Source organism: Varroa jacobsoni, unplaced genomic scaffold, assembly GCF_002532875.2.
Source record: "Varroa jacobsoni isolate VJ856 unplaced genomic scaffold, vjacob_1.0 scaffold_645, whole genome shotgun sequence".
Taxonomy (NCBI): Eukaryota; Metazoa; Arthropoda; class Arachnida; order Mesostigmata; family Varroidae; genus Varroa; species Varroa jacobsoni.
In genome coordinates, this window is record NW_019213547.1 from 80,264 (window position 1) to 100,570 (window position 20,307).

The following is a 20,307-nucleotide window of genomic DNA, read 5'->3' on the forward strand; positions in this document are numbered from 1 at the left end:
AAGACCGTATATTATGATATATAAAATAGTACAATCCACTAATAATACAATACAGTGAAGAAAGTAGCTTGAGTCCTTTTTTTGATCATTTTTGCTGTGCCTTCGCTAGAAGCCGTGCAAAACGGAGGCACGACGATACTCCTACGCAGAAAAATACTCCTATCTAGCCATTCTCCTGAGCTTTCAGTCAAAGTTATCGTCTGAGGAAAACTTTATGGAACACATATGGATAGAGTAACAACGATAGCCGTAGCAGCAGTTGCAGCGGTGGTCGTAATAAAGACTTTTAGTAGATGCAGCTAGGCAGGGCTGGCTGGTTGCCAGCTGGCTTACTGAAACAGTGCAGAAAATCCTATGCTGTGTACCACTGCGCGGAATGACACCTGCGACACTGCTATTATCGGTACTGGCGGGAGTATAAATCAAATCATGTTCCCGAAATGTTTCTTTCTCGACACGGTACTGCATCTGCTTCTGATAGGGACTGTGAGGACGGAAAGAATACGTTTGTGTGGGCAGCCGATGAGAAATTCTACGAGATTAACGGTCAACCTAACCGTTATAATTATCCTAGAATTGTCTTATAATGCATCTGTATCTGAACATAGCACAAATACATGTATATATGTGCACGACAAAAATCACACGTTATGAAATAGGGTAGGTGTGGATATGTAGCGTTGCATTTATCTGACTGTCAGATCAATCTGTGAGTGTTTCCCCCCCCCCCCCCCAAAAAAATAGTAGACGCTTTGACGAAAAATCAAAAGAAGAAACGGTGATACTTCCTGCTTGTAGCAAGGATACACGCAGCTTTGTACGAAGCAGGTAGTATGTAACAAAGTTGTTAATATGAGAACTTCAATCCCTTTGAGCGTCTTCAGTTTTCTCTGGGAAACGACTTTCGGCAGCAGAACAAAAGCGACTCAATTAAGTAGATGGCGCTTACTGACCTGAGAATGTTTTTTTGCAGCCGTTAGAGAAATATTTATGTTAAGAATGTAATTTTAATAAATTGGTATGCCTGTTTTGATCATGATTACGTCAGGGAGCAGGTGTTCCATGCAACTATAGTCGAACTGGTTGATACCGTTTGCGGCTGCGGCGGCTACTGTTGCAACATATGGAAATCATTTTCAAAAGTGAACGCTTTCTAGTGTGAAACATGTGTAATCATCTCAACATACAGCAATATGTAAATAATGTAAAGTTTACCATAGCTTATTATAAGTGACTTGTGGGGATGATAGATACTCGTTGATAACGTGATTTTTCTTTGATAGTGGAGGTAGAAACCAACGTATTTTTTCCTCTATTTTTTTATATACATTTATCCCGTCTATCCTATCTCTTGGTCCTGAAATGTCTTCTCTCGTATTATTATCGCTAATAGTAGCAATCGTCGTTGTGTTGTTTTTAAGTCATAATTTTACGTACCATTTAATAGTTTTATTTTCAGTTCAGATGCCTCACATGCATTCGCGGTTCCAATCGAGTAACATTAAACGAGGTAGATTTCAGCGTGGTGCAATACGCGAACGAACGACGTCATTTTCATTACTCGACAAAAAAAAATAACAAATGTTACTCTTTGTTGTTCTCGTATATAATATATATATATATATATATAATAATAAGTATCGAATAAATAGGACCCGTCCAAAAGTTTATTCCTAAACTAAAATAAAAAAAAATAAAAAAGTAAACGTAATCGAACAATTTTGAGTGAAGAAAACACTTTCTACATTTTACTATACGATTCCTGCTAATCCTTTTATATTTGCTACACGGTCATGTTATTTATATACAACAGTGCGTACATAAGACTTTTATATTTAGGTATATAGGCAGAAAAAAGTGTGGCTCGTTAATGATCACAAGTTAGACACCACTTGCATTTGAACTTCTACACCCAAAGTTGGAAATGTTTTTATAGTTTACCAGGTCAGTTTCTTTTGGGGTCAGATTAGTAATTCGATCACTGATCATCCTCTTACTTACGTGGCTAGAAAAATTTGGCCGTTTTTAGTAAGCAGACTTCAACTAAGATAACACCTCCGCATGGAAAAACTCACTTCTACTCTTAAAAGCTGAAAAACCAATCCCGAGTCAGGGACAAGGGGATTTATGGTACGATCGTACCATACTCAACAGTAGGGCTGTTAAGGCAAGTCTCAGAATACTTGTGTGTCACGGTTCTCTACGATACGCTATTCGGAACGGAACATTAGCTCAGCCAAAGTGAATCTATCGTTCTAGCTTGGTACGAAGATACAGGTCAAGCAATCAGTGTCCAATGCTTCTGTATGTCTCTGCTTTTTTTTTGTTTTACAACGGCTGAATTACGTTGACGTGCTTTTGTAGTTGCAGACGTATATATTGTTTCCTGATATATGCTAGCCGTGTGCTCATAAATTTCGGTGTTAGTCTACTCCGATATATTCAAGCGAGCAACAAAGCACTATAATCCTTTGCATATGCTACTGTTTCGAACAGCCAAAACGTTTACGTGAGCCTTTCCATACATATTTCTGTTCTAACGAATTACTAGTATGCGTCAAACTGACTTTGAACGAATGACAATAAATATTTATTTTACATGACTAACCGCATTATCTCTATAAGGGCTCATTTTATGCTGGAAACATTGCTGCGCCCTTCGCCTTCCTGCACATTGGCTAGCATCTGAATACCTTAAGTGATAAACGTAGCGAAACACGTGCACACGTACAAACCCATCGCCATTTCATTGCTATGCAAAAGTCTATCGGCAGACTTTGCTGACTGGAAGGCACTGGTTCGCCAGTTTAACGCCCTCTAGCCAAGCTCCAATTCGAAACGTAAAAATCTTAGGAACATCGACAGACCGCGCTAACAGCCGCTGCAGTGGCAGCCAACAGTCGCAACCGATGACGACCGCGTCGCCCGCAAAAATTAGAAAGAGACAAGATCCATGTACGTTAGAGCGTTAGAGGCACGGCTCATTCCGTTACCATCGTGTAACTTGGCCATCTTGAATTGCTAAACTGTCCCTATAGCAATTGAAAAATAATTAACCTTGTTAATGATGACGATACCGGCGTAGCAGCGTCAGTACTTTACGGAGCTTTAGCAGCGTCTCCAATACAGAACTGGTTACGATCGTACCGTACATAATTCACAATGCTGCTGGGCGCTACTGGCAGCTGGCAAACCAGATCATCCATTCATCGAATGGTTTTCGCGCGCCACGCCAACGATCAGCAGGTCTATCTGTCTACTAGCTAGTAGATGGTGTCTGAGGCAGGACTAACACCAGCAGCAGGCGACGACACGCCATATTGTCTCGCGTATTTCTCACCCTTGTCGTCTGCTACAACGATGTTTGAAGGTGACAACGATGTGTGCGCGATCCGAAGAAATTGAGACTACAACTTTATCGTTCATGTGTTATCGCGCCGAGATTCCCTTACCCCGGTAAGAACAACGGCAGTAGCAACGACGTACGCAAGTTTGATCGAGACGCTCGCCAACATCTGTTGGCTGAACGAACTGGATTTTCTGCTTGAATAGAGGAATACGATGTACTTAGTTTATAATGTATTGTATTATGTGTGAGCAATGGTTGCCGTTAGGTATGAACGCAGCGCTTTGGCAATGTCGATGTTCGGTGCAGGCCGTTGTTTTACCTGGCTGAGAATTGAAAAATCTATCATGTTGCAAATAGCTAATTGTGTATTGGCAGGTTTTTACTCTTTGTATAGTTTGCTTTATTGTTTTTTTTTGGGTAATACGTGTCGTTTTTCAAACGATTCGGTGTGCCTTTAGCCAGACAGACAGACAGGCCGGCTGGAACTAACATGGCTGATAAGCAATCGTATAATGAGCTGGCTTCATGCTGTTTTTTCGATAATCAATACAAGGTAACGTATGAAAGGAATAATTGTAAGCTGTAGATCGATTAGCTTGCTTAGCAAATTTTGTAAGCCATGTCAAACTAGCAGACGACTGTAGGCAAAGTCGATGTAAATACGAATTTTTTCACCAAATAGCACTATTCTCAGATGAAGTCTTTAGATTATAGATATCGCGATGTTTATAGCGTAAAATGTGCAGGTCAGTTCCGTTAGTCTTCATGAAGTCTCTAATAGATTTAAGAGCAGCGTGCTGCTTTCCTTTTACCTGTTCGGTATAATCCATATATTTCAGAGACTCTAGAGGGTCACAATGAGACCGGCGATTCGTCAAACACTTCGATGAACTTGAAAAAGCCGTATAAACCTACTGATGATTGAAATTCGGCATATACACGTGATCTGAAAATATCGCCGAATGCTTTTTTACGCTACAATTAAGATGGTTATAATTGCAACTGTATACAAATAGAGATATAAAAATCGTTAGATACAAATACAGTTAGATTTAAATATTCTGGGGTACGATTTTATTTTAACAGCTCTCAGCCTCCATATTATTCAGATTTCTGTGTAGACAAGGCCATCGATTTTTCACCGCAATATGCTTTTATCACTAGTCGAAAAATACTTTTTTTTTTTTTTACAGGAAATAATTTGTACAATGTGAGAGTTTGAAAATATCCATCACAGCTAATTGCAAAGGAGCTTTGAAAATTAATTCCTTAATACACCTTTGAATACTATTCGATTAAGTTAACTACACTACGTAATTTACTTATTAACAGTTAACTTAGCCAGGCTGTGACCTAATATATTAAGGCTACAACGGCGCTAATCATAGCGTTTGTCATCTTTGACTTAATACGTCGGTTAGCTACTTTTATTGCCGTGCCGCTGCATACACTGTCCTTTGTACTTAGTACGTAAAAGTTGGGAAAGGGTTGGCATCGATCAAAAAAAAAAAACATTTCTCATAATAAAATAATCCAATTGAAAATGTTCGACAGCTCTGCATGGTGGAAAATCTGTCGTTAGCACAATAGACACTGTTACATTGTACTGTTATGTTATCACTGGGGATCAATCTTTTCGCGTGAGATGTGCTATTTGCAAGCAGATACACGGTTTTCGACCTGTGAAGTGCCTGTCACCCCGAACCACATACGTCGTTTTGCCGCTATCAACCATCCGGGAGCAGAAGGCTGTAGCTGGGTTATTGTCGACTGCCATTCTTTTCCGATCCGGTTTCGCCTAATGTACGGAGCAACGATAGGCCGTTAGCTATCCAATTAGAGGAGATTATTATGAGCATTACCGGCTCCATCAATGATGCGTTAGGTGAACTCTTTGGAAAATCCAGTAAATACGGATTGGTCAGGTTATTCGACAGATCGCGTGTACGTGACTGTAGTCAATAAATGAAAAATATAGAAGCAACTGATAGATTTGTTTCTTGGAAAAAAGAAAATGCAACCGCTGAATTTGCCATGCCATGCAAATATATTTCTATCACCTCTGTGCGACGATTGCCACTAAAATATCGACTATCCTTAAAGAACAGCTAATTATTCGTATTTATTTTTTGTCTTGAACGGTCGTTACTTTTTATCAGAAACGGCTCACAGTCTGGTATTCTTATATACGTAAAAAAGGTCTTAAAAAAAAATCCTAAAAGTCGAGTAAAATCGAGACGTAAGTCACAAAAAACTAACCGTTCCCGTCGAAAGTTCCTATGGTTATAAATTGGGTATCTGTCCTATATCATATATTTTGCGTTTCGCAAAAAAATTTGCAAATGCAGTTTATCGTGCATGCCTAAGCCAAAAATATTTCTAACGAAGTCATTCCGACAGATTTTCACAGAAATCTATGTACGAGGCCCGTAACATCGTATTCAAACATCCGTAATTTCTCACTCAAGATACAATCGACTGGTGAGCAAAATCAGGTGCATCAAAGTTACAGAACGACGCTTACGCGTCTGACGTCATGAACAGCTAGCTAATTCTAAATTTCTTACTCAGAAAGAAAAGGATTCGATGAGGCACCGTCACAGGAAAGTCACAATGTCATTTGCCACTATCAGTGTTTCGTTTTAGCCCAAACGACCCTGGTCCAATGAAGCTGCCGATGATAGTGATGATGACGTACAGACGTTATCATTCATATGAGCAGGGATTACCTGTTGGTTCAACACAGATTTGCTCATTTAATAGGTGTTCATGAAGAATCGATTTCTAGACACGTGGACGTATTTTCATCTGGCTATTGTCTACATTTAGTTAGAAGATTGGAGCACAATAGGGTCTGCTACGTAAATGGGATATCGGTAGCCGATAAAAACGGTATGTATCAAGCCGCGACGGCATACACCATATTTGATTATGAGCGAATTCTGGATACTGCCCAGATACAGCGAAACCAACTTAAATCGTTCAGCAGATTTGAGCCCATTCGAAAGCTAGCCAAAGCAAACGCGCAGACTGACCAAGCGTAAATGAGAACAGTGAAGACGGATAACAAACTCAAGAGGTTCTCGTTGGCTAAGTAAAATCCTTGCAGACTGCAGTAGTTGTTCAAGTAGCGGTCTAGAAAATCCATTGCCATTCAGCGATATGTCGACGAACTTTACTTGTAAAGTTTATCCTATAAAGTCGATCCCAACAAGTGAAAACTACGTTGTCTAATGTATTATGTGATGTATTTACGGAGATGCCCTTCTTGCTCTGGCTGGAGGTTGGCACCGACTTAGGCACTGTAGTCTGTTCGTTGTGGGTGACACATGTGAATCACGTAAAAGTCTCCACAAAAAAGAAACCAGCCATGGTTGTATACTGACTAATCACCCGCTCGTACTTGATTTAGCATCTTTAAGAAAAGTTCCTTGAAATGGTTAGCAGGATCGTAAATGTCATCTTCAGAATAGGACATCTGTACGCCATCATCGTATACTCTTTGCGATTTAAATGCTTCAAATTTTGCATCCGGAGCCTGGCGGGCGTTTAGCGCAGCTGCCAATGGCGTGCTTTTTCGAATGCAAAATAAAGTGTGTCTACGTTCAAATTCGACCTTAGGCCTATACCTGTCTCAAAGTAAGGCAAATGCGTGATTAATACACTATCATGGAGATAGATTCTGCTTATGATATAAAATGATTTAGTGAAATTAGCTTAAGGAACGCTTTCTAACAATCACACGTAGTCCACGGGAAAACACAGATATTACAAAAATATTATGATCACGCATTTTTTCCACATGTTGTAAATGCAAGCTGATCCGATCTATCGGGTAGGTCAAACCATAACAAGAACAAAGTTCAATAGTAAATAATAGTAGTATACGTGTACCTAATGGCATCAAGCAATGTAAAGTGCCGGTACTGCATCAGGCCCACATCGTTTGTAGAGTCTTTGCAGCCAGATAAGTGGTTGGTATCATTTTTGGCTGAGTTATTGGGATTTTCGCTCGGATATAACGATTCGGATATAATGATGATGTTGTTGGATAATTGAATTATTATTGTGTACTAAAACCATTAAGTATGGAGGAAATCATAACACGTGCCCGGCAAAAGTGGCTGAATATAGTGAGGTAACGATCAACATGAAACTCGCGTAAGAGCCGCTATAGGTGATGGTAGTACTTATTCAATTAAACTCTTTCTATTTATAAATATATATGAGGTGTGCAACATATTAGTTAATCCTGTTCTTTTCTATCGTATAGCTGCACTGTGAATGATAATTGAAGTCGCTTGATGGCGACAAATTACGCCACTAAAGTATCACAAATGGCACAGTTGACCAAAAAATCAGATTGTATAGCCAAACGACAAGCGATCACTCTCTGTAACAATTTTAGTGCCAGCTGATATTTCTTTAGCAGGCGTTCCTCACAAACTAACAGGCCTAAAGTAGACGGACACTGGCGGAAGTGAGTCATTGAGGAAATCGGGAAGAATTTTCACTCACTTACCTATTCGGATCCGATCTATTCAGTTCATTGTGTGCCCTATGATATATACAAACACCAAAACTTACGATACTACACGAATAGACTAAATGTAGACGGCAAATATCATACCACCATCATGGTAGTTCAGCATTGACAGTATGAGCCGATTTGATATCGTTAAAGAAGCTCATCTGTGACAAATGACGTTATTTAAATAGATCGAACCCCCCGATCTCGTATATTAAACGTGGCGAATATATATATACTGGTGGTAGCGTTAATCTCTAGCAAATAATTTAAACCGCGTTATGTTGTTTGTTGTGTCTCTGTTGGAAGAACACGTGTCCCGTTATGACTCTCTATTGAATTTTCGTGCTACTGTACAAAGCGCTTGTTGATGCAATCACCAGGATAGTGAAGATGTGACATGTTGAAACCTGCTATTCGACATACGTAGACTTTCGGACGTATAGACTGGAGCCAGTCTGAAGCAGATGTAAACTGACCGTGTCAGGGAAACATCCATTGGTCGAGGTCATAGCGTTAAATTCTGTATTCTAGAACGAAACACATATACAGTTATATACATATGTGTCATCTACACATCTTCGTTATGTTTTATGGTTGCTAATGAGGCGCCGCTTCAAATCCAGGTAGCTAAAAATAACGTACAAAGGCTTCTGTTATGTTTTGACCAATTTAGTGATCGTATTGTTTTATTGAATCAAATGCCACCGCCGTAGCTATGACTCCCAGCTCCATCTGCTAACGCGTAGTTACGTCGTGAGTGTACTTATTTTGCCAGCAAACGAAATCTATCATGTGTCATATGCAGTTTCTTTGTTCCCCCAGTGGGCAGTACGAGCTTTCGTAAAAACATCACCCTGCTTCCCGGAACAGTGCTTCTGATCGAAGTCATTATTCATGGTGATACTCAGTCAATATTCAGTGTCGGTATCAGCTTGAGCAACAGAAATATGCAATCTTCCTTATGCTGTACGTTTGTTTGTACGTATGTCAGAGGAAATCGGGGCGCATCTGATGTGCTATTGGTATGAATGTTTGCCTATGTGCCATCGATTGCTTCTTGCTTAAGGACGAGTTGTCATAGCCGATGAAACGCGTGGTGACTGAAGACTTAACACCAAAAGAATTAGCTTGCCTTATAGTCGAGCATAACCCGTCGTCGTGTTGCCACTAGTATTAAAATATTTTTCGTATTTCTCGTCTTTTGCGTAAGTCGTTAGACATTACTTTAGATGATTCGGTCCAGCCAATACGAAACAAGTATCCACGCCTGAATTCTACCGTAGAGTGTTACTTGTCGCTACGTTTAATAGGCAAAAACGTTATCCATTCAGAAGGCAGTAGATTAAACCGAAGTAGCGGCAGTCGCTAACAAAGGAGTTAGTTCCCAAGTGTGACCAAACGGGGAAAGGGAAAAGAAAGTATAACTTCCTACTAGTACTGCTAGACACCTCGCACATAGGCTTGTCTAAGTATAAATATTCGTACATTTATACAAACACTCCGGTTGCTGGCAACAAAAATTGATGACAGGAAAACTATAAACTTATGTAATTATTATAGCATAGAATGCTTTTCGTACAAAATCATCATCTAGCGTTAGCCATTGTTAACCGAGTCCGCTGTCTCACGGGGCAGCGGCTAGGCAAGCGTCTGATTATCTGTCTGTCTAATATCCGCCGACATTAGTAGAAGCATTGCTGCCTCCCCAGTACTCGAAAGACATTCACGCACCGTTCGTATTGTTTGCCCTACTATCGCCGTCATCGTTGTTATTACTGTGTCTTAGTCTAGGATATCATTGAACCTCTTGCCCTGCCGCCAGAAAAGCGTGGTTGTTTTCGTCGTCGTCGAGCCACACTTGCATGGCCGTCACCATCGGCCGAATATCGGTTTCACGCAGAAGTGCCAACTAAAAATGCCACTGTGTTTACTGCACCGTTGCTGGGGCTTGCTCCATACCATGACTTCTGCCTGCCCTTAATAGAAACGGTCTTCGGCACAGAAGTAGCTGACTGTGGTTCTACGACACACATGCATAGGCACTTACACGCCAAATAACAGGAAAAGAATCATCATTTCGTTGTTGACGACATTCTTCTTTGAAATTTCTTGAGATTAACTGTTACTTTACCAATGTCGATGATTCAGCCGTATGGAGCCGTAACTGCTTGATAGCGAAACAGACTGGCTGGAGGGCATTCGAACAGTGTTCTACCAGTACCACATACTTGTTAGTAAATTGGGGGGTGGGTTCCTGGCTAACAAGAATGCAAACAGAGACCGACGCGGTGGCCCCTGCCAGTTCTATTATGGTGTCCCTACATACACAGACAAACATGCATGGAGATGCGAACCGTAACATACGCTGTAAAGCAGCGTTAACGGGTGACCTTTGCTATGTTGGAAAGGAACGACAAGACAGTCAAATGGCGCGAGGCGACAACTAGAATCGGTTATGCCAGCAGGAGTGGCAGCAACTCCGCCTCTGTACGAGAAAGAAACTTTGTTGCCCTGCCCCCACCGGCAGGTCTTCGCTTGCTTGTTGACTTTTGTAGTTACTGCTGATATTGTCAAGGTCCCCGAAGCGAACAATAAACGTTTAACGAGTGAGCAGTCAAGTTCAAATAGAAACAGCAAACCTATGTCGCAGTTGGGACCCGGCAGCGGCGGTGAAGACAGCGGAATCGAAAGTAAAGGCCACCGCAAACGATTCCCAATAGCCCGATGAACGACTTGAAAAGCTGAACCGGTCAAAACTCAGTGAACAGCTTCTAATTTTTTTTGCTGGTGATGACTCTACGCAAGCGATCGGCGAAAACATATAATAACTCATGATACGATATGAGCTAGTTGCGCGTATATCTACCGAGCAGGTGCCCTATGGGTGTAGGCAAAAGAAAAGTTCTTTCGATCCCAGAAGCTTCTCATTGTCATTCTGCACGTTGTGCTATTCAATGCCGGCCCTGGACCTTTTTTCTTCTAGCCCATATTTCGATCACGGTATGCACAACACCTATCTTCTAGTGGACCCGAATCATCGTTGAAAACATACGAGTACCTATGAATTTACAGGATTTAGGGTAACTTTTACGTATAGTTGGCAAAGAATAATTGGTTGTCACATCGAAATCGTTAGAAATCTGATTTTTTTGCTATTCTTCTATAGTATGAACGGGAAGCGGGGGAACGTTAGCGATGACCCACCCAGAAATCCTAACGTAAATACGAGCTGACCTTACAGAGGTTAAACCAGGCAGGCATATGAATGTGTATAGCATGTGTAATGTGTTTTTATCGCCATTGTTTAACGTTACTAAAGTCAAGTAGGTACGAAAGGATTCAGCCGTGGTATTTTGTGTCATTTAAACATTAGGTCATTTGAAAATCATATGTAGAGTCGGCAGTATGCACTAGTTATTCCCATGAAGCTTGCTTTTTTTAAATATTTTTTTTTATATAATAGAGTGAAGAAGATTCAGCCTGTATGATCTACATAAGATAAAAATGGCAGCTTCGCATCCGTGAAGTCCCGTGTTCGCTAGCCCGCTAAAAGGCAGTAATTTTTTTAAATTATGTAACATATTATTAACATTAAGCACACACTACGTTTCGCAATCCAACAAACACTATTAAACTCTTTATTCGTAATATATTGGAGATAATCCCCACGGTGTCATTAACGCCTTCAGCGGGAGGGGTATTTTGGTGCTGGGAAAATGTAGCCCTGGCGGGCAAAACTGAATTCCAACAGAGGTTTTTTTTTAAGACCAAACGATTTTTAAACGTTTGGCCAATGAAGAAATCCAGTCGGTCACTCGCGCGTACTACACAGAGACGCGCAGCTTCAAACAACGAATTCGCTGCGAAAAAATTTCGCGTTCGACATTTGCCTTCATTACGATCATCGTTGACTTGAGCGTGAGAGATATTGTCCTGCCTAGTTGCTATTGTTCAATATTTTCTCCGGCCACAACACCTTATTTAGGGGTGTTTCAAACGAAATAACTGGTAGCAGGCCAAAAGCAACAGCACAGATGTCATGCGAACGATAATTATCGCGATAGTCGTAATAGAAACGTGATCAACTTCTAAGCATTAGTTAAATAATGAAATATTAATGAGCAACCTTTTAGGAAAGGCGACCTTAGTTCTTCGAAGCAGTTCAGCCTGAACGGATCAAGTAAAGGCAAAATGAGCAAATTGCGGAACCAGTTCACTCGCTAACTCACTGTTGATCGGATAGACTTAGCACGGCAAATTGTTATAGATTCTATTTGGTACAACCTTTAGCAGAGCTTAAGGTTTCAGGCCTCCAGACTTGATCCTACAATACCTCTATCGACATAGAAACGTTTCGGGTTTTCGCGGCGCCCACAGCGCCTGATAAACGAATCCGATGCCAACACAAGCGCAATTAAAACGTATTAAGCAAACGGAGCGGCAGACCAGGTTTCGGCCGACGGTCATGGGCGTCGAGTTAATTTAACAGTTTGTCTGCGCTGGCCATTTACAATGTGTGGGGGCCTTTTCGTGCCCCAGAACAATATCGCTATCAGGTGCATACCACTCTTCCTAGTGTTATCCGTTATTATGTGTATGTGTGATGGTAATAGCATTGAAACACTGTTTTTTCTTCTATATAAATGAGATGATCGTGAAATAGGCACCAAGTATTGATATGCTCACACGCTTACCATCACCAATATGAAAGTCCATGCTATAGCGTAACGACAATAATAACAATACATTATTTGCTTTTTTCGCTCCTTTGTTTAGCGAAGTAATCATCAAAAGCGTAGGAAATCACCAATTAACGCTTTACCTGTTGTTGTTACGGGAATGTCCTACGTAAAGTCCTGCTATCATTGCCATTTTACTATAGTTGGTAAAAACGTGGTCCTAATTAATGTAGCCGATTTAAAATTTCAGCTTATAAGTAGATGACGAACCTGCCTTCATTTCTTCCTTTCCGCCCACATTAACAATTTCATCGTGAATAACCTCTACCTACACTAGTCTGTCGTCCTGCGAATTGCCAATCATGAGTATACTTCAGACCATCTGGGCCTATTCTTAGAAGCCCCAGAGTGAAGCAAAAGCATATCTACTTGACCAAGATACCGGCATTGCAATATATAAGCTATGCAACATTCATCATTTCGTATGCTCGGACTAGATTTTGAGTTAGAACGCATTTTCACGGGATCTATGGGACGGGTGTTCTAACGATTTCTTCCGTCTGTAGAAGTCATTTAGGTCATTTTCTTCGGCGTCACTTGCGGATGTTCAAGGGACATGTGTGAAACGTGGGGTGCTGTAGTGGACATTTCATCACCAGTCCGGATGCTTTTACTAGTTTGGCCATTAGATAATTGCAAGGTCAACCGTTGTTCAATTGTTTATACATATATATTTATATATATATATAGAAGATATCAATATTTTCTGTAACGAGATAAGCGTATGGACGCATAAATGTACAATAACGTAAAACGGTGCGGGCAAAAACAGTTTTGTCAACCCAAACCATCAGAATTATCTAAAAGTAGAGAAGAATGGGATTGGCGTTAGCAAGTAAAGACCGAATAGTTAATCCATCCAGTCGATATGAGTATTTTAATGATGTTGGACGCGCGGATGCTCCTCAAAAATACTGGACATACTAATAAAACCAGGTCTTCGTACGATTAACTATACAAGTCCGGGTAAAGGTGGACTGCTAATCATCTCGTCTTCATAGCTATAGGCGACATACTAGGTTCCGTTGAATTTATGGTACTATTTTTTATTGATTTTGTGTCACACGTACGCACGCCTAAGCTATAGAGGAAACGTCACGGACGCAATTAGACAATCATTTCCTGCACTGTGCCGAACATGCCACGTAGGCATATACCTATGATGCTTTCATAGGAGGTAATACGTAAATAATTCATACAATATTGTAACTTTGTTTTCTCTCTGAACTAAAATTCACAACGTTTGCTGTCAAACTATCATAACTATGAGTCGTCTTCATCGCGTTAGAGTCTGGGCCTAGTAAACCCATAGAAGGCGAGCTCATTGATTCACAATCTGTCACGCCCACCCGTGTCTGTTTTATTATCTGTTTTAATTCTATGCTTGGCCGCTTGAAGCAACTCTGGATAACTCATCTTGTTACAACCATAATGGACGAGAATCCGTTGTTATATGCAATGTTACCGTCTCCAAGAATAAATTATTGTCCTATCTCGTCCGACTGATATTTTCAAAAAAAGAAAAGGCTACATTCAGTGCGTTTATACAAATCTCACAATGAACAGCTGATCCTAGTAAACAGCAGAGGGATGCAATCTTATACCGTTACCCTGGTTGTGGTGACGTCGCGCTGGCACTGGGTTAGATCGTAATAGATTTCGGTGGACCTTCAGGTTACGCTCAAAGAGGTATAGTCACATCAGATCTAGAGTGGTCCGCCGTCTGCCTGCCAGTCATAAAGACTGCCAACATTTTTTTTGTCTCTTATGCATTTCTATTATGGCAATGGTATTATACGCTCCACAGCCGTGTAGTTGTGTTAAATCCAGTTACAGCGATTGGGGCCATTGGTAGAATTGTTACGCTTAGCGTGCCATGCTTATGCATTCCACTTTGTTGTCATTTTTATGGTCGTTGTTGGGTTCGTAGCGGTCGTAGTAGGCCAGTCAACGTTGGGCTGAAGTGCGACGTGTGTACGTCACCTATACGCGTACAAGCGTCACTATGGCGCTTAACCAGAAATAATGTACGGTGTAGTATATAGGTGGTATAACAAACATCTCAGTATCTCTGTAAGTCTAATATGAGCGACTCGTTGCCCGTTTGTCGTGCATTCCTCTCCATATAATGCCATCTGTAGCAAAACAGCGATTGTACCATGCACTCGAAACGTCACAACTCAGGCCAGCTACTGCAACTAACTACAGAGTGCTAATGTCTACTATTACGACTACGTCCGTTACCGCTACTGTCAATAGTATAAAATAGTACTAACAATACGGCACACCTCGACGCAGAAAGAAACGCGAGGCGATTTTCCGGCACGGGCGTGCGCGAACCAAGCGACACTGGGCCGACAGAGGCCCTCATAATCAAGCCGAGGGCCTAAACCACGCGGGGCCGCATTGAACAGTGCGTTTACATTGTCATAGCAACAACTACCGCAATAATCACAGCACCGCCGTGATAGAGTCGGAGATCAATAATTAGCCAAAACAGAGCGCTCGGACGCCTCTCAGACGCTTGTAAACAGCGTGACGTACTTCTACTACGATGTTACAATTGTAGCGACCATCAACGACAAATGCATCCATTAGCAACAAATGAAGCGACAGCTGTTTTAACTACTTAAAATGCGGAACCCAAACCCTTTAAACATTTGTAGTCTTTTTTCGAGGAACACTGACGCAGAATCGCACTGAGCAAGATATGAGCCTTCAGCCAACTAACTGATCAAGCGTACGTCACTGTCGGAGAGTTTTTGTCCTTCGCAAATGATCCCTCAAATCATAAGGGTACGTGGTAGTAACAATTAGATGCAATGGTAACTCGCGCAAATAGTCGCCAGTACTGTTTTACTGTAGTAGAACCTTTTTAGGCCTACTATTGTACAATGTGTACATTTAGACCTGTTTTTAATTTGCTGAAGAATCGAGATTTGTTAACATTTCGAATTGTGGGGCTTCACACTAAACCACACAATTCTGGGTTAGATGCCGTTGCCACTGTAATAATCTCTGTACCACCGTATCGACCTGAGTGGCCCGCCTACTGCTTTTACCTGACATGTGTTTGCACTTTGGAATTAACTGCAGCAATGATCTGGAAACAACATACCGGCCTTCTTTGGACCTATACAGTGCGCAAGTAACGAAAACAACCCAACTGTGACGATGAGTCGCATAGGTGCAGGTCACCAAGCGCTAGATGCGGTAGCACTCTCAGCTGTCCTCATAAGAGCTCACGAATCAGCTTGAGTCGTAGGTTGGATTCAGGCTCTAAGCAGCATATCATACGTATAAGCCCTTTTAAATCGGAAAAAAGTGAAGTAATCAATCAAGCCACAAACGTTACAGATATGTAAATAACTCTATGCTCCTTTGTTAACCGATCTTGTATGCTTTTTCCCTTCGTCAAGTGGGTTGAAAAATGCAAAACCCAATTTTTACTGGGGCCCTTTCGTTCTCGACCTTTTCATAATGTAAATGTTCACTTTGTTGGTTACCTGTTATTCCGATGACGGCGAAAAAAATCATTGAAAATGAATTCCTCATGGCTGAAACGTATCCTGCGATGTTGACAACGTTCGATGGTGTCAATCTGCTTTGTGATCTGGGGAAAACGTCTCTCCGGAAACGGTTGTACTAGATTGGCACTATTATGTAGATTACACCACCGCACGCGAGGCCGCTATTATATGAGGGAACACATAAATAACCCTAACCAAGTCCGCTTGAAACAGAGGCTGATCCGTTTTAAGGTTTACTGTTCCTTATTCGCAGGCACCGATTGCCTTAGCTACTTGTGCAGCTGCTAGCACAGCCGCTCTGCAGACCTCTTCTATACAATTGATTAGTGGTGCACACCGCAAAATTAAGCAGATATCACAAATGCAGACGACAAGAGATGCTGTAGCTGATCGTGATATAATTATCCTTTCGGTGACTTTTTCAGGGGGCAAGCGTGGTAATAAGCTCCTAAATTAGCATAGTATACACTATCAAGATAGCATGCAGGGCATAATCCATAGAACGGTCACAGCGTCACGCTCACAATTTGAATTTCAGCGGTTTGAACAATACAAACGAGGTAACGATCGTTAAGAATGGATCAATCCCAGTTAACGCAAATACACGTCGAGACACTCGTAGCTGCACGACCAGCGCGTAAAGACACCAGCTAATGTGATTCACAATCGATACGCACATAGACGCAAGGCGAGGTGATTGGAAAACGTGTTACGAGTTCGTAACGACGGTGGCCTAAGGCATGGACGATTCTTGGCGAAAAAGTAAGATAATGGCCCTGAGGTAATCAATTTCACTAAACTGGCTTGATCAATAAAAAAACAAAGCTTTCTATGTATTCTGGGGAGGAAAGGCGTATTTTAGGAAAATCAGAAGTAGGCAGAAGAAAGTTAACAGTCTCAGTAATCTAGCAGAAGCTTTGGTAGTAATCCTAAAATGGGTATAACCTGGGACGAGGACAACGTTAATGACAACAAGGTACAGGCGGGGGTACGTTACGGAGGGGTCGGATTGGTTATTACTGAAACAAACGATGATCACTGGACAAACGAAGAAAAACTGCCACTAAACAGAGAAGAGAGGATTGAAAGTGAATTCGATTGAATTCAAATCATCGTGCCACGCCGTCTAGGAGCAGGGGATGAACAAAAAAGACATAGACGATAACAACGGTACGTGAGCGGGCCGAATAGTGTTTAGTGCATCGTCGCGGGTCGGCCGCCGTCGAAGCTCTGAAGCGGTGCAACGTTCAACGGGACCGCTGCTGCACGCGCCAGCGGGCGAGAACCGCCAAGACCTCGCTTACCGTTAGCGGTAAGGAGTTCAATAGTTCCCTTGCCACGTAACGTACGTTCGTGCAACGATCAGCAACGGCTACTGCAATTGCTTAGGAAATGTTATAAGAAAAATAAACCAATAAACAACGAGAAAGTTGCCACACCCCCTTAAGAACGAGATTTTCATGGAGCAGACGTAGGATTAGCGCTATATTAAGGTTGACTTGAGGCGCCACGAAGTCTATTGACTTCGTGTGGCCTCAAGTCAAGAGATCGGTTTGTTTAAGTCGGGACAGTAGTTGTGAGTGAAAACCGCAATAGGCTTACCTATCTGAAAGGTTTCAGAATCTTCGTTGCTGCTGCTGCCGTTGCTATTCCTGAGGTCGTCATGACAAATCACAGTGAGTCAAAATTGTTAATGTTAATTTTAATAGCTACCAAACTCTTATTTTGAACGTTTTATAATATGTTCCCATTGAATCGATCGATAGCAGACTAACTTTAGTACCACAAACAATTCGTTCTGGAACGTCATTAATGCCACTCGTTCTCTAACCAGCGCGTTGCATTATAATACAAGGTCGCTTTGCATTATTTCCGATAAATGGTAATCAAAGCCCATATCTAATGTGGTCCAAGTTGAGCTCTTTTGAATACACTATTGTCAGTGAAACACGATTGTGTCTTATCATCGAGTATTTGCATCCTACACGGGCTGGCGAGACGGATTTTCGAATGGATAACGTCGCTGGGTCCTGGTTCATTCTAGTCCGGGTCATCACTTCGATTGCGGAAATAGTAGTTAAATTGATGATGTACTACAGTTCGTATGTTAGCTTTGCTATTTGTTTCACTTTTTACTCAGTTAATGGCCAAGAAATGTTTTATTATAGTAGCGGTGGACATTGCGACCAGGTTAACGTTTGGGCCGTCGTGGGCGTCTGGTCCCCGCCGCATGTGTGAAGATATCAGCCTTGCGTAACGGCCACTAAGAATCCGCGTCCAGCCAAACAGCTACTTAGATACGCCCTAAAAATTACACCTGTCCGTTATTCCTCAATCAACATCAGATCTAAGAGTAGTCAGTCCTAACAGTGTTCTATCTACAGGATTTAATTTAATCGCGCCTACAAAAGGAAAAAAGGCAACGACAACGACTAGTGTGACGCCACATCCGTAGCTAATGTTGCCAATGTCGACTACCGCCGAAACTAAGCATTCGCATTGTATTGCAACAACAATAGAACAGTATACGACAACATACGATCACTGTATTCAGTGGCCATATGTTGTATATATATAGTAGGCCAATTTTTCTTTCCGGAAGTTGGTGGCCGAGAAGTTCCTGATTATTCAAAGTATACCTACGGGGTTATATAATACTGCTGTTGCTGTTACGAGTAAAAATGGAGGAAACTTATTAATTTGCTTAACTTTTCTCTATTTCCAAATGTTTATGTTTCTCGGTTACGTTGCCCCTACAATGATTTGTACCTCTACGGGCCGCTTGCCCCTTGCATTCGTAGTAGAATCCAACATCACTCTCAGATCGATGAACTTGTCTAGGGCAAATAGATCTAATGAGCAGACTTTTTTAGCGCTAGCATGTGGTCATCATTAATCGTAGCATTTTGTTGGCAAAGTAAATCTCGTACCACTGCATATACGAAGAATTATTCGTTAAATATAAAAATATTCAACGTTCGAAGCTTCGAACAATATTGTACAATCGCAGAAAGCTGCAGAGAGTCATTAGAAGCATCCTTAACATGCTATATAGGCATTTCAACATCTAAACGTGGCGCATTCGCTGGACCAGGCGCCGTTTGTCCTGCTACATCGGTTCTACAAGCTTACTAAAGACGCAACGATGGGGTTGAACTATAACCTTATAGCAATAATGTCATATAATTATTATAGATTTATCTAAATAATACTAGCCGTTTATAGTTATTGGTCTTCTTTATCGACTTGTCCAAAGCTATTTAACGGGTCAAAATTTCTAACTACTTTTTCATGGACAAATTCATTAAGGATTAGGGAATGATGAATTTCGAAGCAAACACGTAACTTAAGGCTAAGGATCAACGTTCAGTGACTGTGTTTCTGCTTCTCTAAACATGAGAGCACTGCTGGGATCCATCGAATACCGGTTAAAATGTGAAGCAGAACGAAAACTGCAAATCGTACTGATACAACTAACTTTAAGTTTAAATTAAGAGGTTAGGGTCCAAAAAAGAAGTAACTGCTTTTTGGGACATTACGCGCAAAAACGAGTTGTCACGGGCTTTTGAACGAAATCGATCATAGAGATACGCCATCTTGGCTAAGTACAGGCATAGTTTTTTGCTGAGGTGAGCTCAAAACGAATGAAAGCATGTATGTATGGAAAATTAGTACACTTACTATCTCAGGTGAAACGTTATGTGTTTGTCCATGTTATTGACCTGAAGAAAATAATGGATTACTAGCGAAAACAACGTCAAAATGAAGAAAGGAAGACAAATTCGTCAGCTGATGTTCATACTTGTAACGAATTTCAGGGATGTATGCTATTACGAGATCGTACCCGAAAAATAATCAGTCAAAGCTTCCAGGTATTATACTGTTCATGTAGATTACTTCCGAGCAGGTGACGTGACCTAACGCATCTTCTACTGAGAGAAATACAACTGCTGCAAGTAGATAACTGTTGATCAGGGGGTCAGCTTCAATGTGCAAACAATAACGGCAATTATGTTCGATCTATGGTGAGGCATCATTGATGTATCTTACATAATTCAAGCTTTTCAGCTTTTTCCCGCTCGTATCGGACTGAGGGAGCGGAACTTCATGATCTTGAGCGTTTCTTGTAGCCGATTCTATTAAAATAGACTATATATA

At 41.3% G+C, this 20,307-nt stretch overlaps 1 protein-coding gene and 2 long non-coding RNA genes across 5 annotated transcripts in view; all 3 read right to left on the reverse strand.

The window, feature by feature from the left end:
* The window catches only part of LOC111262315 (uncharacterized), a 57,265-nt gene extending 53,830 nt beyond the window's left edge, over positions 1-3,435 (reverse strand). Inside the window, exons 1-2 of one of the 2 annotated variants that reach the window (XR_015311880.1) lie at positions 3,058-3,433; positions 1,438-1,560 (exon numbers count right to left, since the gene is read on the reverse strand). This is a non-coding gene — a long non-coding RNA (uncharacterized LOC111262315). Of the gene's footprint in view, positions 1-1,437; positions 1,561-3,057 lie in introns of both variants that reach the window. The other variant, XR_002681516.2, reaches the window with a different exon arrangement.
* The window catches only part of LOC111262313 (uncharacterized), an 85,740-nt gene extending 69,052 nt beyond the window's left edge, over positions 1-16,688 (reverse strand). For both annotated transcript variants that reach the window (XM_022836467.2, XM_022836465.2), the window contains exon 1: positions 16,126-16,688. In XM_022836467.2, coding sequence (XP_022692202.1) covers positions 16,126-16,174 — 49 coding nt within the window. In that variant the 5' untranslated portion in view covers positions 16,175-16,688. The remainder of the gene's footprint in view (positions 1-16,125) is intronic.
* LOC147753222 (uncharacterized) lies at positions 3,744-6,465 on the reverse strand. The gene is made up of 3 exons (XR_015311881.1): positions 6,385-6,465; positions 5,917-6,078; positions 3,744-5,147 (listed from the first exon to the last, which is right to left on the reverse strand). It is a non-coding gene; the product is annotated as an uncharacterized LOC147753222 (long non-coding RNA).
* Positions 16,689-20,307: the final 3,619 nt, after the last annotated feature.